General features: G+C 47.9%; 1 protein-coding gene across 1 annotated transcript in view; it reads right to left on the bottom strand.

Moving 5' to 3' along the window:
* Positions 1-3,195: 3,195 nt before the first annotated feature.
* LOC130586551 (CUB and sushi domain-containing protein 2-like) overlaps positions 3,196-25,097 on the bottom strand; it is a gene marked incomplete at its 5' end in the record, with an annotated part of 34,758 nt that continues 12,856 nt past the window's right edge. The window contains 2 exons of the mRNA XM_057387390.1: positions 3,196-3,305; positions 5,429-5,541. Coding sequence (XP_057243373.1) covers positions 3,196-3,305; positions 5,429-5,541 — 223 coding nt within the window. The remainder of the gene's footprint in view (positions 3,306-5,428; positions 5,542-25,097) is intronic.

Below are 25,097 nucleotides of genomic sequence, written 5' to 3'. Positions count from 1 at the left end.
GGGGAATCCCTGGAAACTCTGGCTGGGAGATGGGGGTGTTCCCACAAGGAGGGAAGGATCRATGATTCCCAACTGCTGATCCCAAAAACATTCAGTTGACACCTTTCCAGGTCCTTTTTTTTGGGATTTCCTATTTCAGGCCCTTTTTCCCCCTTTCCTCTGAGCGCACCCACACACGAATCCAGCCATAAACTGAATTTGTCCCAATCCCAAATGAACCCTTCGAGGTGACAGGAAAAACAAACCCCAAAAACCGGCGATGAACCACTCCATTTCCGCRTTATCAACCCCAGGAATTCTCTCCCCCACCACAGTTTTCCATCCCCTCATTCCTGATTTTTTTCCAGTTTCTTTCACCTCATGAATGCAGCGACAGCCAGTTGGGATTGTTCTGTTAAATCAGAATTTCTGTTAAAATCTTCTTTGTTTTTTTCTCTCTTAATTGAAAAAAAAAATCATGGATGGGTTCCCAAAGGATGATTTATCCTGGATTTTTGGAACTACAAAATAAGGCAGCACCTAAAAAGGTTTGGGCAAAGAACCCAAAAAGGTTTGAAAAGGAACCTAAAAAAGTTTGAGAAAAGAACCGAGAAAGTTTTAACAAAGAACGTAAAAAGGTTTTGGGTGAAGAACCTAAAAAGGTTCAACAAAGAGCCTAAAAATGTTTGGGCGAAGAATCCAAAAAGGTTTTTAAAAGAACCTAAAAAGGTTCGGGGCAAGGAACCTAAAAAGGTTTGGACCAAGAACCTAAAAAGGTTTTGGGAAAAGAACCCAAAAAAGTTCTGACAAAGCCCCAGGGTTTCTCAGCACGAGGGAGGGCTGCAGCAGGAATGAGGGGTTTAGGGGTTCATCTGTGGGGTCATTAATGGGATCATCATTATTCCATGGAAACCCCCGGGCGAGGTGACCAAAACCAGGCCTGGGAGGAGGGGATTTATTATTTATKATTTATTTTRATWAATTCTTATGATTTATGGGRCRGGGYTGACCCTGATCCYGTCCTGCTRCATTTCCAGCCCCTAAAGATCCTTAAATCCCMYCCAAAAAAAGGATCCCAGAACCTCRGTGACCCCAAAATCAGGGATGGAGTGACCCCAGAATCACGGTGATGCTGATCCAGAACAATTCCTGGAATTCCAGGGTTTCCAGAACATTCCCAGTGTATCCATCCCAAATCCAAGGAAAACTTCTCCCAAACATCACCGTGCCCCACAAACACCCTCACCCCATCCCAGCACCCAGAAACTTCCACACACTCAGCCGAGACCCCMAAAACTGCTCAGTTCCCCCCAAAATTCCTTTGAAATCCAGATTTTGACCAGAACCTCCACTCCTCCACCCACCCCCTTCCAGGAGCCCCCACCAGGAATTCCCAGGAGGGTTTGACCCAAACATCACAAAAATGTCATTTTTTCAAACCAAAACACCACATTTTCCCCACTCTGAGACCTGAAATATCCACATTTACATTCTACATTTACATTGACAGAAATAACCTCTAAAACACGACCTAAAATTTTAAATTTTTCCTCTTAGGAAACAGGACTGGAGCTCCCAGGATGGATAAACCAGGCAGAGGGAACAAATTCCCATGTTTTTATCAGTTTTTATCTATTTTTATCGGTTTTTATTAATTTTTATCCATTTTTATCCATTTTTTCCTCCTGGAAGCTCAGCAGGAGCAGGACAGGGCAGGATCAGCAGGATCGAAACGGGTGAAACTGCTCCAGAGGCCATTCCAGGATGGAAAAATGGGAATTTTGTACATTTTTTATGCCAAAATACTTCTTTAAACAGATGATTTCAAACCAGGCCGGCATTCTTCTCTTCCTCACCAAAATTCCCCAAATCCAGGATGCCACAGCCCCGACCCCAAACACGTCCCTGTGTCCCCACCCCAAGCCAGGGGCGATTTCCAACAATTTCCAGCTGAATTCCTCACTCAGTGAAGATTTTTTGGATGTTTATTATGAATAAATCCACCCCCCATCCAGGAATTTCTTGGAGTTTTCCCTGAAATTGGAATAATTTGTCCCAGAAAAACCCCCAGTGTTTTCTGCTGCAGAGATTTTGGGTTGTTATTCACCCAGCAGGGCCTGGATCCCGAAAATCCCGAAAATCCTGAGCCTACAAATGCTCTCAGCCCTTTAATCCAGACCATCCCGATCCAATCCATCCATTTTTGGGAATATTTTATCCAAAATCTGCTCGTTTCAGGACCCTGGAATGCCCAAACTGCTCCTCTCTGAGGGATCACGCACTGAAATGAGAAATTCCAGCCTCTCCCCCTAAAATCCCCCTTGAATCCATATAAAATATCAATATTATGAAATGTTATAATCAATAAAATATTAAAATAAAAATAATAATATAAARTATTATTAAATAGTCAGATGCCTCCTGTTTCATTTTAGAGCCAAAAACCACAAAAGTTTTGCTTTCCTGATTTGGGAAGAATCCAATGGAAAGCTGGGAGATTTCCCACCAAACAACCACTGAACCCAAAAATCAGCATCACCAACCCAGAATTCCCATTTTTCCACAGGGAAAATTAAATTAAACTTGCACAGGGAAAGGGAGGAGACGCTGCTGCCACCTCTGTAAATTTCCAATTTTTTTTTGTGTTGTTCCTTATTCCCTCTCCTTATTTTACAGCGATCGCATTGACCCCGTTTCCAAAATTCTTCGCTTTCCCCAATAAAAGAAACCCAAACCACGACCCCCTGAAGCACAAAATCCATGAAATTCACACATTCCAACCCCTTGGGCACAAAATCCACAAAATTCACACATTCCATCCTCTTGGGCACAAAATCCACAAAATTCACACATTCCAACCCCCTGAGCACAAAATCCATACATTCTGACTCCCCAGAGCACAAAATCCACAAAATTTGCCCATTTCCGACCCCCCAGAGCACAAAATCCACAAAATTCGCCCATTTCCGACATCACTGAGCACAAAATTCACCTATTTCCCACCCCACCGAGCACAAAATCCACAAAATTCGCCCATTTCCAACCCCCCAGAGCACAAAATCCACAAAATTCGCCCATTTCCGACCGCCCGCATCCCAAATTTCCGCGAGTTAGTAATAAACGGAGTGCCGGGAGGAGAAGAAATGCAGAAATGCAGAGGGAAGAGAGAGGAAAGAACCCGAAATTCCAAGAAATTACAGGAAAATCCAATGAATTTTATCCAAAAAAGGAAGAGCCACGGGACTTACACACGGATGTCTTCTGGTTGTTGTCCTTGCTGGGCATCAGCTTCACCCCCCTGGATTTGAGCTCCATCTGCTTCTTCACTGCAGGGATAGGAAAAAAAAATTAGCTGAGCTTTGTGGAGTTGAAAATTTTAATTTTATTTCGATTTAATTTCGATTTCAAATTGAAAATCCAAATTTCAGCTTCAATTTCAAATKTAGTTTCAAATTAAGTTGAGGTGCACCAGGCTCATCCTGCATCATTCCCTGGGGAATAACAAATTTATTCTGATCCTCCAAAACCAGGAAGGGTTTATTGTCCATGTCAGGAGTTTGGAAATCATTAATTTGGGGATAAAAATGGGGTTTATAAACCTTTAATTTGGGGATAAAAACGGGGTTTATTTTCCATTTTAAGGGTTTGGAAATCTTTAATTTGGGGATAAAAATGGAGTTTGGAAATCTTTTAACTTGGGGATAAAAATGGGGTTTATAAATCTTTAATTTGGGGATAAAAAGGGGTTTATAAATCTTTAATTTGGGGATAAAAATGGGGGTTTTTTTCTGTGTCAGGGGTTAAGAATGGGGTTTATTTCCTGTGTAAAGGGTTTGAAAATCTTTAATATGGGGATAAAAATAGGGTTTGAGCTCCTCATCCCTCTGTAAGGCATTAAAATCGGGAGGCAGGAAAAAGGGAAACCCCAAGAAAATTCAGGGATGTCGAGAGGAAAACGCTGAGCTGRTTCCCCTCAGTTTTCCTGCTGCAGGGATTTATCCCATAAACAGAGTCAAAACCTAAAAACTCAAATCGTGGTCTCAAATACAGAAAAAATAGCCATGAAAAATAAAATTAAACTACTATTGTTGGAAAAAAATTATTAATATTTGTGGATGGTGAGTGTCCCCAAGGTGTGACCGTTCGCTCCCTGCTCCAATGCCCAAATCTGGCTAAACTTAAACCAAAGGCTGGACAAAATTCAGAATAAAAAGCAGWTCTGTTTATTGCAAGGCCTTCATTTTTATATATTTTATAATAGAAATATATGTTTTATATGATATATTATKATATATSATATATAAATAYATATAATAACAATTTAATGTATTTTTAATAGAAATCTCCACTCTCTGTGAAGTCTGGAGTTATCCAATGAAGAATCACAGGGGTACAGAAAATAAYGAAAAACAAAGAAAAATATTTTCTACGTGAAAACACAGAAAAAAAAATTCTTCTATGAAATATAGAGAAGCTGAAATCCTAAGRAATCRGCTCCAAAACCCCACTAGAAGAGGAGAAAAACCAGAAAAAGTGACAGAAAGAATTCCACCCATCTCCAGGTGCCCCATCCTCTCCCCACTGGCAGCAATTTGTTTTTCTGCTCCGGATTTGGCAGAGGCTCCTCCACCCCGAGGGTTTTACAYGAACCCCACGCTGGCAGAGCCATCTGGAGCAGCTCAAACACCTGGATTCGGGAGAATTCAGGAGAATTCGGGATAATCTGGGCAGCTGGGAGCTGGGGAGTTCAAGGGGGACATTACTTAATTTATTAAGTTTCTTATCTGAAAATTTTAGTATTTAATATTTAATTAAATATTATATTTTAGTATTTAGTATTTATTTCWAAATGCTAGAATTTAATWTTTAATATTTAATYTTCTCAAAYATYCWAATTWGAGAAGAATACAAAAATTGTTACACACGGAGGATCTCGACACTTTTGATGAGCTGTGCACCATGACGATCCTATTAAATACCCTTTTTTCATCCCCTAAACTCATAAGCCCAAAACCATCAGAAGGTGAAACCTTCTCTCKGAACRCATTGTGTGAGCTGGGCTCTGGCCTCATTTTGGGGCATTCTTTAGAATAGGGGGACATKACTTAATTTATTAAGTTTCTTATTTGAAAATTTTAGTATTTAATATTTAATTAAATATTTTATTTTAGTATTTAGTATTTATTTGAAAATTTTAGTATTTAATATTTAATATTTAATATTTAATCTTCTCAAACATCCTAATCTGAGAAGAATACAAAAATTACTACACATGGGGGATTTTGGCGCCTTCCACATTTTGATGAGCTGTGCACCATGACGATCCTATTAAATACCCTTTTTTCATCCCCATAACCCATAATCCCAAACCCATCAGAAGGCAGCAGTGGGAATGGGATGATCCCCAGGGTGGGTGAGGCTGGGCACGGGCGCTGCCCGCTCTCCTTACCCTGGTACTGCGCGCTGAACCCCTTCTGCCGGCGGTTGCCGTCCGAGGTGAAGTGCAGCCGCAGCCAATTCTTGCTGCTGATCACGGGCGCCGGCAAATTCATCCCGGTGAACCTGCGAGAGAGACACAGCCACGTCAGGAACCCGCTGGGAATGTCCCAAACACAGCAGGAACCCGCTAGAAATATCCCAAACTGGTCAGGATCCCGCTGGGAATGTCTGAAATACATCAGGAACCCACTGGGAACATCCTGAACCTGTCAGGATCCTGCTGGGAATGTCCTGAATCCATCAGGAACCGCTGGGAATGTCCCAAACATGTCAGGATCCCACTGGGAACGTCCTGAATACATCAGGATCCCACTGGGAATGTCCTGAACCCATCAGGATCCCACTGGGAATGTCCTGAATCCACCAGGAACCGCTGGGAATGTCCCAAACCCATCAGGATCCCACTGGGAATGTCCTGAACCCATCAGGAACCCAATAGGAATGTCCCAAACATGTCAGGATCCCACTGGGAATGTCCTGAACCCATCCGGATCCTGCTGGGAATGTCCTGAAGCCGTCAGGAACTTCTGGGAATGTCCCAAACATGTCAGGATCCCGCTAGGAATGTCCCAAACCCATCAGGATCACAATGGGAACGTCCCAAACCTGTCAGGAACCACTGGGAATGTCCCAAACACATCAAGATCCTGCTGGCCACACCCTGAACCTGTCAGGATCCCACTGGGGATGTCCCAAACCCATCAAGATCCCATTGGGGACATCCTGAACCGGTCGGGATCCCACTGGGACCATCCCAAACCCGTCAGGATCCTGCTGGGAACGTCCCAAACCCATCAGGATCCTGCTGAGAACATCCCATTCCCGGGAAGGCAAAAACATCCCATTCCTGAAGGAAGGCAAATCCCATCCATTCATCCCTCACTTCCATTTCCCTCTTTTTTCCTCGCATTCCCTCAAAAAACCAAAGTGTTTCTGAGCAGCAGCAGCAAAACTTAAATCATTAACATCACCTTTAATTACTGCTCTCTCCCAGATAAATTTCCTGACTGGGACCAAATCAATCTTTTTTTTTTTTTTTTTTTTTTTTAAGGAACTTTTACACCACTGGAGTTCTTAATTCTTCATTTTTTATTTCATTTCCCCAGCTCRTCTTTAAAGGAGCACAAACCAAATCCTTTGGCTGATCAGGAGAAAAAGCCAAACCAATTTCCACTGTCCAGGGGGCCTGATAATCTAATTTTTTTCTGCTGTTTTCCTTCACCTCTGAAGTGTTTCAAAATTATCTCAGGCTGAATTCTCCTGGATCTGAGTTCTGGATTAATTTTGCTTTAATGAGAAGTGATTCAATGGTCCACAGGCATTTCTGGAACTGTCACAGCTGAGCAGCCCAAGAGGTAAAAAGCTCTCGGAGGGGTTTTTATGACATTTGATTTATGCACAAACCCACCCAYTGYRGAWCAGTTTTTCTTGGATTTCRTGGATATTCCACACATTTCTACCCACAGGCAACGGATATCCAATGTTAGATATAAAAAGAGCAAGGAACTCATCTCGGAGGCATTCATAAAATTCAGATTTCTATTTTTAGAGTAAAAAAAGCCTCTTTAACCCAAAGGCACAACTTTGCACTGGAGCAAAGGCAGCTGGTGGTGAAGACAGAAATATTCCCGATTTTTCCAGTTTTTACCCCAAAATCATCTCCGAGCTCTGACTGCAAAGCGTTCCCGAGGCCACACCAAAGGTCTGAACTCCAAAGCTGCTCCTGGATAATCCCGAAACATTTCAGATGTCACATCCTACATGTGTCCCCAGCTGTCCCCAAACCAGCCCAGGTGCCACCTCTGAGCGCTCCTCTCCTGTGTTTTATCATTTCTTCTGTAGGTCCTACAAAAACACTTCTTCAGCACTGCAAAAAGTTACAGAAAYGGGGAGAAAACAAAATTTGGGGAGGAAACTCGGATTTCTGACAGCTCCATGAAAAACCTGCTCCGATTCCAGCAGTCACAGCTGCAGGAATGACAGAGGGATGCAAAGCAGAACCTGGGAACTCTCTGGAGCACAGAGGGATTTGGGATTCTGGGAATTGTCACAGTTTTATGATCAGCTCCATGCTGGCCATAAATAACAGCCCCAAGCACCCCCCAAAGGCTGCAATCCCCCCTTGGGGACACAGAGCTTCTGCTGGAGCTCAGCTCCACCTGTTCCTGCTCCAAGTGAGACCCACTGGAGAGGCTGGGAGGAGGAGGAGGATGGAGGAGAAGGATGGAGGATGGAGGAAGTGGAGGAGAAGGATGAAGAAGAATGGAGGAGGATGGAAGAGAAGGATGGAGAAGAATGGAGGAGGAGGATGGAGGAGGATGAAGGATGAGGAGGACGGAGGAGGATGGAGGACGATGGAGGAGGAGAATGGACGATGGAGAAGGAGGATGGAGAAGGAGGATGGAGGGGAACCCACAGGCTGTGACCAGAGCAGGGACAAAGCCGCAGAGACAGGGGGAATCCAACTCTGATGGCAAAACTCAAATGAATCAAATCCCTGAGTGACCATTGCCACCAGTGCAGACTGATGGCAGCAGCACCATGTCCTGTTTTGATCTCCCAGAGTTGGGAATGTTTTGAACTCCCAACGCTGGGAATCTTTCACTCCGTAATTCCCAGCTGAAGTTGGGTTTGCGAGCAGAATTCCCTCACAGATCAAACTCCCAGAGCTGGAAATGTTTTGAACTCCCAGAGTTGGGAATGTTTCGAACTCCTAGTTCTGGGAACATTTTGCTCTGAAATTCCTGGCTGCAGCTGGGTTTGGGAACAGAATCCCCTCGCAGATCAAACTCTGAGCACTGGGAATGTTTTGCTCTGTAATTCCCGGCTGCAGTTGGGTTTGGGAACAGAATCCCCACGCAGATCAAACTCCCAGAGCTGGGAATGTTTTACTCCATAATTCCCATTTGCAGTTGGGTTTCAGAGCAGAATTCCCCTCGCAGATCGAACTCTGAGCACTGGGAATGTTTTTCCCCGTAATTCCTGGCTGCAGTTGTGTTTGAGAGCAGAATTCCCTCACAGATTGAACTCCCGGAGTTGGGAATGTTTTGCTCCATAATTCCCATTTGCAGTTAGGTTTCAGAGCCGAATTCCCCTCGCAGATCAAACTCTGAGCACTGGGAATGTTTTTCCCGTAATTCCCAGCTGCAGTTGTGTTTGAGAGCAGAATTCCCTCGCAGAGCCCGGCAGAACCATCTGCCTGTTTACTCCAGCTCTGAATTTAGCGTGGCGGCCACGGCTCGAGGAAAGCTGTGCGATGGCCGGGAGCCAAATCCCAGAATCCGCCTGGTCCCGATTTCCCAGCTCAAACCCACGGGAAATTCTTTAACAGCAATCAAGAACAATTCCTGCTGTGCTGTGGCCTCTCCAGCAGGGAAYCAACCYTGGAATGGTTTGGGTGGGAAGGACCTGAAACTCACCCAGTTCCACCTTCCAGGGCACCTTYYCCCACCCCAGGGTGCTCCAAGCCCCATCCTGGGACAATTCCAGGGATGGAGCAGCCACAGCTCCTCTGGGAATTCCATCCMAGCCCCTCCYARGGATAAAAGTTGGGATTTTTGGGGCTGGACTTTGATGAATCTCRTGGGTCCCTTCCAGCTCAGGRCATTCCAGGATTCAAATCCYYGGAGCKGGGAAAGATGAAGGGATYCTCTTCATCCTCCTCCYTCCTTCCACCATGGGGAAACCACAGGTGGCAGAGGACAMGCCTGGTCTGCTCCCAAATCCTCCAAATTAATTAATTTATTATCTTCAAATTAAGGGTTAGCTGATTAGTATTTAACAGAAAAAAAATAAAAATTTTGGCCAAGCACTGAGTCAGGAAAACAAGGACAAGATTCTCATTCCAGACCTGATCTGCTTTTCCTCAGCACCCAGGGGAAGGTGCTTTCCCAGCCAGCTCAGGCTCTGGGATTTCCAGGGCCAGGATTCAGCTTTTCCACCACCAAATTCCTACAAATTTCATCTTTTAGCTGGAAAAACCAACAGAAAAATCCTCCAGCAGCAGTGGCAGTGAAGGAGTCACCAACAGGAGCATGACGARCCCAGGAATGAGCAGAGCWGGAATGGGAAYGTGGAATTGCATCCACACAGTCCTGGGGCACGGCACGGGAATCCCATAAAAATCCCATGCTTAATATTTCAAATAATAGTATATTTTTATATTATTTAATTATTTATAATTTTTTCTTTAATTGTGATTTCATATTTTAATAACATCATGTTTTAATATTGTAATATTTGAAAATATAATATTTTAAAGAACATAATAATAAGTGTCTCCAGTATAAACCATGAACAGTCAAAAGTGGCTACAGGGGCAGTGGGAGACCAAAAAATTCAATTCCTCTCCAAGGTGATCCGAGGAAACAAGACCWCCCTGAAGATTCCAACCTGGAATCTCCACATTTTGGGTGTTGTAACTCCAGGAAAAGAGAGGGGGAGATCAAACATCAGGAAAGATACAAAAGGAGTGACAAAAGGCAGGAAATCTAGAAAAAAAAATCATTGAAATCCTCTCCAAAAAGACTTGAGGAAATGAGACCTCCCTGAAGATCCCCCAAAATGCAATGCCCATGGATGTCATAACTCCAGAAAAAGAGAGGGGGAGGTGAAATACCAGCAAAGCTACAAAAGGAGTGACAAAAGGCAGGAAATCCAGGGAAAAGATCATTGAAAGCCTCCAAGGTGATCTGAAGAAATGAGACCGCCCTGAAGATTCTCCCAAACTGAAATCTCTACATCCTGGGTGTTGTAACTCCAGGAAAAGAGAGGGGGAGATCAAATATCAGSAAAGCTCAGAGCAGGAGCTACAAAAGGCAGGAAATTCAGCAAAGAAATCATTCCAATCCTGTCCAAAGTGATCAGTGGAAAGAAGCATTCCCTGAAGATTCCCCAAACTGCAATGCCCATGGATGCTGTAACTCTAAAAAAAGAGAGGGGGAGATCAAATATCAGCAAAGCTACGAAAGGAGCGACAAAAGGCAGAAATCCAGAAAAAAAAAGATCATTGAAATCCTCTCCAAAGCGATCTGAAGAAATGAGACCTCCCTGAAGATTCCAACCTGGAATCTCAACGTCCTGGGTGTTGTAACTCCAGGAAAAGTGAGGGGGAGATCAAATATCATGAAAGCTACAAAAAGAAGGAAATCCAAAGAAATCATTCCATTCCTCTCCAAAATGATCTGAAGAAATGAGACCTCCCTAAAGATCCCCCAAACTGCAATACCCATGGATGCCATAACTCCAGAAAAAGAGAGGGGGAGATCAAATACCAGCAAAGCTATGAAAGGAGTGACAAAAGGCAGGAAATCCACCAAAGAAATCATTCCAATCCTGTCCAAGGTGATCCGAGGAAATGAGACCTTCCTGAAGATTCCAACCTGGAATCTTCACATCCTGGTTGTTGTAACTCCAGGAAAAGAGAGGGGGAGATCAAATATCAGCAAAGCTTCAAAAGGAGTGACAAAAGGCAGGAAATCCAGCAAAGAAATCATTCCATTCCTCTCCAAGGTGATCTGAGTAAATGAGACCTTCCTGAATAATCCCCAAACTGCAATACCCATGGATGCTGTAACTCTAGAAAAAGAGAGGGGGAGATCAAATATCAGCAAAGCTACAAAAGGASCGACAAAAGGCAGGAAATCCAGCGTTCAGCTCAAGGCTGGATCAGCTCCAAGAGGAGCAGAAGGGAGGAGRGAAAGCTCCAGATAAGGATCGTCTCCGGCAGGAACCGTGTTTACCTTGTTAAATCCCGTCTCTTCCGAGCAAGGTGCCCGGGACTGGGCAGGGATGAGCCCAAAGCTGGGCAGTGTGCCCAGAAAAGCGCCCTGGCAGTGGTGGATGCTCTCAGCATCCCAGCCGGGATCCGTGWGCGTGTGTCACCCCAGGCACCGCGGGGACACGGCCAAGGTGACACAGCCCTGAGCCTGGCCCGGCCCAGCCACAATCTGTTCCAAAGTCTAGACATGCCTGGGGTCACACCTTGCTCTGGAAAAGTCATCCCCGCACGGTGATTTGTTTGTGCTTTCTGCGTTTTGGGCAGCGTTGAAAATAATCCTCATTTTTTGTTGGGTTTTTTTTTTCCCTGCCAGGTCCTGCGTTTACCCAGAGACTGGAGGATTAAAGGTGAACATTTCAGGATTTTTTTAATCTTTATTTTTCTTAATCTTTTCTTCATTTGATTCTTTTCCTCTGGTGACATCCTCACAATTTACTGATGTCACCGACGGCATCAGCACATCCAGGTCATCCGTGACCCAGCTCAGCTCCAGAGAGCATCACGCTCCTGATGCCTGATGATTTTTGCCTTTTATTTTTACATATTTAGATATTTTACATATTTTCTATACCCCTTTATATATTTTCCATACCTTTTTAGACATTTTCTATGCCTTTTTAGACATTTTCTGTACCCTTTTARATATTTTCTGTAGCCTTTTATATATTTTCTGTACCCTTTCATATAATTTACATACCCTTTTATACAGTTTATATACGCTTTCATATATTTTATATACCCCTTTATATATTTTCCATAGCCTTTTATATATTTTCTATACCCTTTTACATATTTTCTATACCCTTTAATATATTTTCTGTACCCTTTTAGATATTTTCCATACCCTTTTATACATTTTCTGTACCTTTTGAGACATTTTCTGTACCCTTTATGCATTCCCTTTGCCTACACGTTTGTAATTCCTGTACCCTGATATTCCAGCTCAGTTTTGGGGTCCTGCTGGGCAGAAAACCCAAACACCCCCAGCAGGGGCCGGTGAATTCTCTGGGTTGGACTGGATAAATTTTGGGGGAAATCTTGTAAAATCCATGAGTCATTAAATGATTTTCTCTGCACAGCCGGGCTGTGTGTGCATGAAAAAAATAAAATAAAAACGCCAGAAAATAAAGCAATGCCTTGACTTTTGAACATTAAAATGTTGTTGGAGAGTTTTTGTTTTTCCTACAGTTTTGGTGACAATTTTGACGACTGTAAGAGGATTTTTAACTCCCTTTGCCATCAGCATTTCATACCCTGTTATTCCAGAGCGATAAATCCTTCCTCTGCCAGGACGGGGGAGCCCCTGAGAGCTGCCAGCCACCAGCTAAACCAACAAATCTGAATTCTCATTCCTGCCCTGAATTCCACCTTGTCCTCAGTGACTCCTTAGGAAACAAAAAAAGAAAAAAAGAAAAAGGAGGAGTCGCCTGCTTAAAGCCTTCAGGAAACRCAGAGATTTCATTCCCTGATAAACTTAGGGAGCTTTGTTGTAACAGCAGCAGGGACAAGAAAGGTGATTTTCAGCAACTTCCACTCAGTGAAACTACTGGAGAAATTCAATTTTGTTTTTCYTCCTTTGCTGCTTTCCAAAGGGATCCTTTCCAGCCCAGCTCGGGCTCTTCCTGCCAGCAAAGCCATCCTGAAAAGATGTTTGCAATGTTCTGTTTATGCAGCATAAAACAGGCCTGGCCTCAGTATTGGGGGTGAATTCTGTAGAAAAATCCATTTTCAAGGGTGTTTGTTGTTGAGAGAATTCCTGGAATTCAGCACAAGTGCTCCTGTGTCCATCCAAACATTCTGGCAGAATCCTTCAGAGATTCTCTGGGTGAAAAGCACTCAGGAAAGGGGAAAAAATATAATTTGAAATTCCACCTGCCCCTGTGCTCCCACCTTCAACCCACCAGGAATTCCAAGGTGGGTTTGTCAAATTCCCAGGCGGGTTTATCAAATCACCAGGTGAGTTTATCCAGTTCCAGTTGGGTTTACCCAGTTCCCAGATGGGTTTATCCAATTCCCAGGACGATTTATCAAATTCCCGGATGGGTTTATCCAATTCCTAGGTGAGCTTATCCAGTTCCCAGTTGAATTTCTCCAGTTCCCAGATTGGTTTATCCAGTTCCCAGTTGAATTAATCAGTTCCCAAGAAGATTTATCTAATTCCCAGTTGGGTTTATCCAGTTCCCAGTTGAATTTCTCCAGTTCCCAGTTGGGTTTATCCAGTTCCCAGTTGGGTTTATCCAGTTCCCAGTTGGGTTTTTCCAGTTCCCCGCTGAATTTCTCCAGTTCCCAGTTGAATTTCTCCAGTTCCCAGTTGGATTTATCCAGTTCTCAACGCCGTTTGTTTCTTCCTTGGACAAAGGATAACTGGTGCCCTCTGGCCTTTACAAAACCATCATTAAAACCTCCCCACGGTGAACAATTCCTGTTCCACACCCCATCAGGACAGAGCCTGCCAAATCCTCAAAAAATTCCACCTTCCACTGRCAAAACATGGGAAGGGGGCAGGGAAACAGCCAATGGAGTCCAGGAAAACCCATAAATCCGAGGGCAGATTTCACATTTTCATTTCAGATTTCATCCCCACAAGTCCTGGGGAAGAACCTGGTGCTTTTGAATCATCAGGAATCACTGGGGAGCAGCCCGAAATTGGGAGGAGGGGGAAGGATTTGCTAATTCTGGCTGTTTGGTGCTGTTTGCCCAAGCCCCGTGGGTTTATCCGGACTCTGCAGGAGCTGGGATTTCACCGGCACAAATCCCAGACAAATCTGCGACAACCAGAGCTGCTCTTCTTGCCAAAATCCTGCAGTCCTGGGAGTGAAGGACTCCCCGAGCTGAGTGCTGCATTCCTGACGTGCCAGAGCATCCCAGGAGCTGGGGATAAATCCAGCCAGGAACATCACGAAAGGGCTGTAGGGAGGAACRTCCTGGCCATGGGATGCTCATAGGGACAGAGGCAACCAACAGAACCTTCTGGAARCCTGGCCCTGAGCACAGCCAGTCCTTGGGGACAGGCAGGACAGCCTGGGGCAAGGGAAGGAGGGAAATCTCCAGCAGCTGCTTCCAGATTCCCATTCCCTGTCTGCTTCAGGATTCCCATTCCCTGCCTTCTTCAGGATTCCCATTCCCTGCCTTCTTCAGGATTCCCATTCCCTGTCTGCTTCAGGATTCCCATTCCCTGTGTACTTCCAGATCCCCATTCCCTATCTGCTTCCACATTCCCATTCTTCATCTTCTGCTTTTTCCAGTGCAATTTTCCTGGATCCCTGGCAGTGTCCCAGGCCAGCTTGGGAAGGATTTGGAGCACCCTGGGACAGTGGGAAGGGTCCCTGCCCATGGCCTGGATAAGCTTTAAGGTCCCTCCCWACCCAAACCAGTCTGGGATTTTYCATGAAATTCACGCTTTGGGTGATTTCAGCTGGAAAATCAAGCCCAGCAGGATCAAGCTGTGGATTTCTGGTGGAATGGGATGAGCTTTGAAGTSCCTTCCCACCCAAACCRTTCCAGGATTCTCAGATCCCCTGAACGGCTCAGAGTTTCGCAGCACACGTGTCAAGGTTGGCYGAACGTCGCCTGGTGTCTGAATTAATTACATCATCCTTAATGAGAACTGAACATTATTAACTCTGAGCAGCCCTGAGCGACCCCAGAGCTCTTCAGTAGCATTCCAGCAGGAAATCAGAGTTCCTGGGAATGTCAGGAGGAAAAGGGAGTGGTCAGAATTCATGCTGGGATGCTGCTGTGATCACAGAGTGAGCAGCTCAGCTTTYCCCTGGATTTCCCTGGAGCAAAAGCAGCTCCGTGGAGAGCCCAGGATGCCCGATCAGCAAAGGGGGGAAGGACTGGAAAAAGGATCAGGGGCCACATTCCATAATGGAAAAGAAGCAGGGGGCACATTAAAACAGGGAAAAGGAGCAGGGGCCAAATKCAAAAGGGAAATGGAGAAGGGGGCACATTAAAAGAGGGAAAAGGAGTGGGGGCCAAATGCAAAAGGGAAAAAGGAGCAGGGGGCACATTCCAAAGGGAAAAAGGGGTAGGGGCCACATTAAAATGGGAAAAGGTTCAGGGGCTACATTCCAGCAGGGAAAAGGATTGGGAGCAACATTCTAAGAGGAAAAAGGAGCAGGGACCATATTGCAAAGGGAAAATGATCAGGGGGCACATTCCAGCAGGGAAAAGGAGCAGGGGCCAAATTCCAAGAGGAAAAAAGAGTAGGGGGAATATTCCAGGAAGGAAAAAGATCAGGGCCACATTCGAATGGGAAAAAGGATCAGGGCCACATTCCAGCAGGGCTGAATTGACCCAGGAACTCCCCCCAGGCAGCACCCCAGGAGCTGGAGCTGAGCTGAGCAGGTTCCATCTGGAATAATGGGATCAGCCCTGCAGGAAGCTCTGGAGCTGCCGGCATTGGGATTTCTGAGCGGACCCAGAGCACATCCAGAGCCTCTCCAGCAGTGATTTTCCCAAATCCCAAACCCCTCATTGTCCGTTTCCAGCCCTCCCAGACAGGCACTCAYCTCCCCAGGTACCCAGACAGACAAAGCCAGCCAGGATGGACAGGTTTGGTTTCATTCCAAGGGATAATTTCTGTTCTTTTTCTAAAATCAGCTCTGACTATACCCAAAGATTTCATCTCTGCTCCCAAAACCAGATGCTGACCACACCAAATGTTCATTTCACAGGAGATCCTCCTCTGCCCCTGGAATTCCTTGGAACAAATCCACCCTGATCCAAAGCTGCTCTTTCTCCTCTARTCAATTTTGCTTTAATTAAAACAAAAATTATTATTTTATGGAGATCTGGACAGCTGCAGGTGAAATTACTGCAGGAAGGGCGGTTGTAAAAATCCCATTAATATCTGGGAGACAATCAACACCAAAAAATGGGAAAAAAGCCCAATTATTACATTTGTCCATTGAACTGTGAGCACCTGAGGGCGCAGATCACCCTTCATTATGACAACTCCACCAAAGCGTGCTCCCTATTTGCTGTGTCACAGTTAAATCATCAACAAGTCCAGGCAGAAATGAATTTTTACAGCAGCAGATTGAATTACACATCCTCCCCTCGCTCCCTTTCTCCTGAAAATCCCGGGAACAAATGGGTCTGGATGGAGATYGTGGTGACATTGGGGCCGTTCCGCTGACAAACCCCAAATGTGAAGCCCAAATGTGAACCCAAACGGGGTGGGCAGCGCAGGGAGGTCACCCCAGCATGGAGGAGGAGCAGGTGGTGAATTCCATCCACACAGAAAGGAGAAATTCCCAGGATCAGCTCTCTCTGATGAACGTTTGTTATCTCACCCAGCGGGATCAGCGCTCCCTGAACCTTCCTTATCTCACCCCGCCGAATCTTATCTGGGCTCTGATTCTGGCATGGAATTCCTCCCAGAATTCCCTCCTGCTCAGCTCTTGGTTTTGTTTTTGTTCTTGTTTTTGTTCTTGTTTGGTTTCTGCCAGGACTGATGGCAAAATCTCCACATCCCTGCGGTCCCAGGACAAATCTTGACCCTCTGCCCTGATGAGATGACGGCACTGAGGGTTGTCGCGGATCCAGATCTTCCCAAAATATCCCCACGATACCAGGAAATTCAGCTTCAAAATATCCCCAGTATTTCCCTCCACAATCCCAAGAAATTGAGCTCCAAAGAGTCCCCAAAATTCCCCCACGTGCCCAGAGGAATTCAGCTCCAAAGGGTCCACAGATTTTCCCCAGACTCCCAAAGAAATTCAGCTCCAAAGGCTTCCCAAAATATCAGGTTCAGGCAGGAAAATGGACAGAAATCGCCTTAAAATCACCAATTCTAGGATGTATGCAGTGTATTCCTGTGATTAAACAAAACCTGGAGGGAGAACCGGCAGCCACAGCCACAGGAAAAACTCTGCACTATCTTCACCATATCCAAAATCGGGTTTTCCCAGGCTCTGCTCCCCACAAATGATTTTTTWCCTTAACAGCCACTGCTCCATGTGAAAATCCTCCAAGAAAAGAGGAAGCTGCAGCAAAAAAAGCTGCTTTATTTTGGTATCTCTGCCTGCAGAGGATGCAGCAAAGAGGTGATGGATCAAACCCAGCTCCGCATCAGGGAAAAGATCGATGGATGYGCCCCCACCCCGGCACTGCCCCATGTTTATTCCAACATTTCTATCCCAGATTTCCCTGGACCCRGCTGACCCATTTTGATGGAGTGTTTAGGTAATTCAGGGACATGAGTAAACGTCACGCTGAGTTCAGACAAACGGCCCCGATTCCAAGTGAATTTTATAAATGACCCAGCCCAAGTGGGACAGCGCCGCYTTCGCGAGCGTTTTAACACAATGCAGCCCTTAAGGCATCAATTCCACATTTAAATCTAATTCCTGGGGAGGATCCGGAAAGAACATGGAGAAAAAAAAAAATGAGGCTAAATAAACCGAATCAGGGAAAGAGCAAAGAGTTTTATTTGTAGCTSCTGAACTCTGGGAATTGGGGAGGCTGAGAAGTCTCTTAGGTGGAATTATTGAGATAATAAAGCACCCGCTGAAGGGACCTGTGACTGCTGGAACGAAATTATTTCATTGCCCCGGAATAATCACCGGGGCAGGTCCTCTTTGGAGAGCAACGGAAACAAGGGAAGGGAGAGATGAACGGAATGCAAATCAYCCTCTCTGCTCACAGGGAGAGCAGGAAGAGCTGGGACAGGAAAGGAGCGAGGCCGGCGGGACAAACCGAGTTTATTTATCGGGCTGAGGGCGCTGGGGAACAACCTGGAGTAAACACAGAATGGGAATTGGGGAGTGCGATTTGTCCACGCTGATTTTGCCACGAGCTTCCCACAGATTCCTCTCTGCCAGGAAGAACCAGCCCAGCAATTAACACAAATCCTAATTGCAGGAGAATTACRCAACTCCAAAGTTCTCAGAGTGTAACTCATGGATAACTCCAAATTGCTGGAAAATATACCAGTTTTAAAAATTTTTTATGTAACTTTAGCAAAAGATTTTGTTTGCCTTTGCCCCGGGGAAAGTGCTGAAGTTTCTTTGCAGGGCATTGTTCCATCAGGAGAGGCCTGAGGAGCTTCACAGCTCAACAGGGCGGGAGGGGACAGGAGAGAAGGAGCAGCAGTGACCATCAATGACCATCAGTGACCATCAGTGACCATCAGCGACCATCACTGACCAGCAGTGACCATCAGTGGCCATCAGTGACCATCAGTGACCATTCACAGACCATCAGCCCCAAAGCTCCCCCCTGCCGTGCTCGGGGCACTGCTCTGGGCAAAGAGAGATGAGGAGCAGGACCTGATCAGCATCGGAGGAGAAGAAATCCAGATSCASCAGGAACCCAAATGCTGAGAACTGCRCAACGTTGGACCAATGAACATTGAACCCATGGAGTTCTCTGGCTTGGACTGGATAAAGTTTGGGGGAAATCTTGTAAAATCCGTGTGTCACGGAATTTTCTCTGCACAGCCGGGCTGCGTGTGGGTGAAATGATTTCTGTGTCCCATCCTGGCCACAACAACATCCTGGGCAGAAAATAAAGCAATGCCTTGACTCTCTGACATTAAAAAATGTTGTTGTAGAGTTTTTGTTTTTCCCACAGTTTTGACTTCCAGGGCTTCTGCTTCCCCTGTCTTTACCTCTCAGAGAGACAAACTCCACAGAAGCAGCGGCTGTTTCATAATTTAGGGCTTACGCAATCAGCTACATATGAATATTTAACACTACTGGGAACTTCAATAAATCACCTTGTACTCAGAATGAGTGGTCAAAAWTTCAATTTGTTTTATTCATAGTCCTGTCCTCAGTCACCAGAATTCTGWCGGGGACAGCCAGGCTCGCCTGTGMCTGGGAACGACCGGTTTCACCTTTYRGAAAGAACCAAACAAACCGCTGGGAATTTTCTTTTCTTCCCAGACAAAGCYGCAGATCCTCATTGCGTTTTCAYCTGCTACAGCGTAATTAATGAAGGCTTTTAAACCTGCAGAACCTCTCAAATTAATGAAAAGTCCACCCAAATAAATTAGCCGTGGAGTCCAAGGGCTGTGGATTTAAATAACAGTGGTTCTCCTGACAGGAACCAAGGAACAGCTGTCACAGACAATTATTTTTAGGGCTGCTACTAAACCATTTTCCCATTATGAGCTGCCACCTCGCAGCGGCRAGCGGCGGCTCCGCATTTCATCATGACAAAAAACCCGAGTTCCCTCCTCGGGTGTTACAGGTTTGTAAAACACCGGGGTAGAAATGGAGCCAAAATCGCAGTGCTGAAGCAGGGTTACGGCCCTGGGTGATGGGGTGTGATGCCACCAGGGTGTGATGCCACCATGGCAATGGAATCAGCACATCCCTCCAGCYRAAAGGGTTACAGGATCCAGGCCTGGCCCCTCCTGCTTGGCTTTGGGAACCTTGTAAATCCCAAAATTCCATCCCAAAATTCTGTCCACGGAGCGCTCCCGACTCTGTGGCACCACGTCTGTGATGTCACTACAGCGATGACATCACCATGTCTGTGACATCAGCACATCCCTCCCGCCAAAAGGGTTACAGGGACCAGGCCTGATCCCTCCTGGCTTTGGGAACCTTGTAAATCCCGAAATTCCATCCCAAAATTCCATCCACAGAGAGTTCCCAACTCATCCAATGCCTGCTCCATCACCACGGCTGTGACATCAGCACATCCCTCCAGCTGGAAGAGTTACAGGGAYCAGGCCTGGCCCCTACTAGCTGGCTCTGGGAGCCTCGTGTCACCACAGCACATCCCAAAATTCTGTTCACAGARAGCTCCCCACTCATCCCAGGCCTGCTCTGCCACCATGGCTGTAACATCAGCACATGCCTGCAGCCAACAGGGTCACAGGACCAGGCCTGGCCCTGCAAATGACTTTGTGCCCTTGTGTTCCCACACCACAGCAATGTCACCATGACCCATTCCARCATTCCAGCCACGGGGCATTCCCACAGCAGCATAGGCCATGGTCATTACACCAGCACATCCCTCCAGCCAAAAGAGTTACAGGGATCAGGCCTGGCCCTTCCTGCTTAGCTTCGAGCCCTCATGTCCCCACACCACAGCAATGTCACCATGACCCACCCCAACATTCCATCCACAGGGCACTCCCACATCAACACAGGCCATGGTCATTACACCAGCACACCCCTGCAGCTGAAAGAGTTACAGGAACCAGGCCTGGCCCCTYSTGYTTRGCTTTGKGCCYTCRTGTCCCCACAGCACAGCRRTGTYACTGCCACCCACCCCAACAYTSCAYCCACRGGGYGCTCCCACATCAACACAGGCCATGGTCATTACACCAGCACATCCCTACAGCTGGAAGAGTTACAGGAACCAGCCCTGGCCCCTCCTGCTCAGCTCTGGGCCCTGTGTCCCCACAGCCTGGTGACATCACCACCGCCCACACCAACATTCCATCCATGGGGCGCTCCCACATCAACACAGCCCCATCCACCATGGTCATTGCCTCAGCACATCCCTCCAGCAGAAAGAGTTACAGGCCCCAGCCCTGGCCCCTCGTGCTTGGCTTTGGGCCTTCATGTCCCCACACCACAGCAGTGTCACTGCCACCCACCCCAACATTGCATCCATGGCACGCTCCCACATCAACACAGGCCATGATCATTGCCTCAGCACATCCCTCCAGCCAAAAGAGTTACAGGCACCAGCCCTGGCTCCTTGAGCTTGGCTTTGTGCCCTCGTGTCACCACACCATGGTGACATCATCACCACCCACCCCAACATTCCATCCACGGGGCGCTCCCACATCAACGCAGGCCATGGTCATTACACCAGCACATCCTTCCAGCTGGAAGTGTTACAGGCCCGAACCCTGGCCCCTCCTGCTCGGCTTTGTGCCCTCGTGTCCCCACAGCACAGGGATGTCACTGCCACACATCCCAACATTCCATCCATAGGGTGCTCCCACATCAACACAGGCCCATCCACCATGGTCACTATAGCAGCACATCCCTCCAGCCAAAAGTTACCGGAACCAGCCCTGCTCCTTCCTGCTCAGCTTTGTGCCCTCATGTCCCCACAGCCCGGTGACATCACCACCGCCCACATCAACATTCCATCCATGGCAGGCTCCCACATCAACGCAGGTCATGGTCATTACACCAGCACATCCTTCCAGCTGAAAGAGTTACAGGAACCAGGCCAGGTCCCTCCTGCTCAGCTTTGTGCCCTCGTGTCCCCACAGCCCGGTGACATCACCACTGCCCACCCCAACATTCCATCCACGGGGCACTCCCACATCAACACAGGCCATGGTCATTACACCAGCACACCCCTCCAGCTGGAAGAGTTACAGGGACCAGCCCTGGCCCCTTGTGCTTGGCTTTGGGCCTTCATGTCACCACAGCACAGCAGTGTCACTGCCACCCACCCCAACACTGCATCCACAGGGTGCTCCCACATCAACACAGGCCATGGTCATTACACCAGCACATCCCTTCAGCCAAAAGAGTTACCGGAACCATCCCTGGCCCTTCCTGCTTGGCTTTGTGCCCTCATGTCCCCACAGCCCGGTGACATCACCACCACCCACACCAACATTCCATCCACGGGGTGCTCCCACATCAACACAGCCCCGTCCACCATGCTGCCTATGACATCAGCAGCCCCTCCAGCCAATGGCGTTGCAGGGATCCATGCCTGCCCGCTGCTGATTGGCCCGTGGCACCCCAGGTCACAGTGGCAGGGTGGCTCCGGCAGGGCGGCCTGTCCGGTTGCCCCCGCCGCCGCCTCAGTGTGCTCCGGCAGCCGGTGCCGAGGGCAGCGYGGCGCCCGCTCCTCCGCAGCCTTCCCGCGGCTCCACTCCAGGGACCCCAGCGGCGCGGGGAGCCGCGGCGGGAGCAGCTCGGCCCAGCCCGGCCCAGCCCGGCCGGCCCCACGCGTGGCCATGGCCCGGCCGGCGAGGCCAGCCAGCACCACCATGCTGTTCCGCATCACCATCCAGCGGCCCGGCCGCTTCCTCAGGCCGCCCTTGCGGAGGCGCACGGGCCTGCGCCGGAGACCCCGGCGCTATGTCCGCTTCACGTCCTCCCGGCGCGGCATGCCGGCCTTCTTCCTGTTCATGGCCAGGCACCGCCGGCGCGTCCAGAGGAACTACCCGCACCTGACCATGGCGCAGACGGCCAGGAGGCTGGGCAGGATGTGGCACAGGCTGCCCGAATCGACCAAGGAGATGTACAAGTTGCGGGCTGAAGAACTGAAGGGCACGAGGGTCCGCAGATTCAGGAGCAGGCTCAGGAGAAGAAGCAGGCGCCCGATGTCCAGCCGGAGGAGGGCCATGAGGAACCTCATGATCTCCTTCACCACCAGAGCGGCGAGCCTCCGCAATTTCCTCCTGTCCTACCTGTGATCGCAGCTCCCGCCTGTGATTCCAGCTCCCACCCGTAACTGCAGCTCCTTCCCACGACTGCAGCTCCCACCCGTGATTGCAGCTCCTACCTCTGTTTGCAGTTCCTACCAGCGATTCCAGCTCCTACCAGCGATTCCAGCTCCTACCCACGATTCCAGCTCCTAGCCCTGTTCTTTGGGAAGTCCCAATAAAGTTCTCCATTGTTCTTGCAGCAAACCCTGGCTCGCTGGGGTTGTCTTTGGGCAGGGTGGTAATTCGGGTGAGACGGAGCTGGAGCCGCTGTGGTGCGATGGGTGGGGGTGGATGTCCCTGCACATCCACGAGGAAAATGGCAAAAAGTCTTCTCCAGACCAGGAGATAAAATAAGTTCCCTCTCCTAGAGCWGGTGCTGGAGCTGGGGAGGAGGCACAGCAAACGCAGATGGGGAGGTGCAGGGAACACAGAAACGTTTCCCATGAGAAAGCCTTGGGAAGGCRCACAAACCCAGAGCCCAAACCAGCCCAGGTCCCTGAAACTCCTGGAGAACCCTCAGAGAAGTTTCTCCTCCTGACCACAGCCTTTGTCCCAGGGAAGTTGGGATCTTTCAGGGACTGYTGCAGCCTGTCCCCGCACAAGGTCACATCCCAGTGTGTGTCCCAGGTCAATGCCACCTTTTCCCCAAGCTCCAAAAGTGTCTAGCAAACACCTCTCAAGGTGTTGCCGTCCCCTATTTCACACAACTCCCGGAGTGCTCCTGCCCCTATTTCACACAAATCCCAAGGTGTTCCTGTCCCTATTCCACACAGGGTGTTCCTGCCCCTATTTCACACAATTCCCAGGGTGTTCCCACCCCTTATTCCACACAATTCCCAAGGTTCTCCTATCCCTATTCCACAMCAGRCTGTTCCCATCCCTTATTCCAYACAAATCMCAGGGTGTTYCTGCCSYTTATTCCACACCAGGSTGTTCCMRTCCCTTATTCYRCACCAGRATGTTCCCATCCCTTATTTTTCACAATTCCCAAAGTGTTCCCATCCCTTGGTCCACACAACACCCAGGGTATTCCTGCCCCTTATTCCACACCAGGATGTTCATGCTCCTTCTTCCACACAAGTCTCAGGGTATTCCCATTCCTTATTCCACACCAGGACATTCCTGTCCCTATTCCACACAACTCCCAAGGTGTTCCCATCCTTTATTCCACACAACTCCCAAGGTGCTCCCATCCTTTATTCCACACACAGGATTTTGTCAGATCTTTGCCCACCTGGAAGAGCCAGACACAAAGCCGGTGGCCAGCAGCTCTCCCTGCTGGGAGACCTAAAACCTCAGGAAAACAGCCCTAGGATATGGTTACAAACTCTGGGGATATTCAGGGAAAATTGCAAGGCTGCCATGAGCTGGTAGCAGAGTGTTTAAGTGAGCAGGGACAAGAAATCTCACTTTAATGGTTCTCCTGCCCGCGYGGCCGCCGAGAGCCTGACAGCATCCATCAATTAAAATCTATTCCCGGCTGCACCGGCCGCAGCTCCGGCAGAAGGAGCAGCTATTTCGGGCACCTTACAAACACGAAAGGGCCCCGAAATCACCCAGCCAATTATGCTTCCCACGGAATTTTCGTGTGCCCCCATCCCTCAAACTCGTGAGCTCTGCAAACAAGCAGAATCAGGCTGGGGGAAGTCGGAACATGGGTTCCACTCAATTGAACCCATCACACAGGGCTGGGCCTGAGGAATGGCTCCAATTTGCTGCAGCTCTGCCTGAAAATATCCAGTTTTTACACACACACCCCACAATAAACTCCCAGTCCAGCTATTCCCACCAGTCCCATCAGCTGAAATGCTGCCTGAGAGGGTGAAGGACAACTCTGCCAGCTCGGAATACACAATAAAATCCCRTTTTTCTGCAGTAGGGAATCTTTTAGTGAGAGGAAAACGGGAAGGAATGGGGAATGGCGYGCTGGAAATCGGTAGTTATCCACCTGGATGTGTTTCCCACTAATGGTGTGGAGAGCAGAGACGGAAATAACAGTGAGAGCAAAGCGTTAAAGAGGAGAAATAACAATTTGGAAGATGCCTTCAGGCAGCAGAGAGGGAAGAATGATCCTGGAAGGGCTGCAGGCAGCTGATGGAGCAGGGGGGTAAGTGATAAATATGGATATTATGGGGGGAACACGCCTCGGGGCCATGGGGGGGGTTCCTTCCTCTGCTGTAGTTAAAACCGGCAATAAACCAACTGCAGAAAATGGTTTCTCGCAGTATTTGCATAATTTTGGCTCGTTGGGAGCCTCGGCACCTTTTTAACGTACTTGAAACTGATGTTAATGGCATTAGACTTAGGAAGGGAATTTTGATGCCCGTGAAATTGCTGCTCAGGGAATAATGATTTAAAAACACCTTGGAAACTGCCTGGACAACGTTCCCTTCAGGTCAGCTGAAGGGATTCACTGAGAGCTGTCTGGGATGGGATTTACCATCCCTTCCTTTGGGATTTACCATCCCT

The sequence above is a fragment of the Malurus melanocephalus genome, unplaced genomic scaffold (assembly GCF_030028575.1).
Source record: "Malurus melanocephalus ecotype Western Australia unplaced genomic scaffold, MMel_1.1 scaffold_1201, whole genome shotgun sequence".
Lineage (NCBI taxonomy): Eukaryota > Metazoa > Chordata > Aves > Passeriformes > Maluridae > Malurus > Malurus melanocephalus.
The sequence above is the reverse complement of the archived record's forward strand: the minus strand, read 5'-3'. Positions and strand labels throughout refer to the sequence as shown.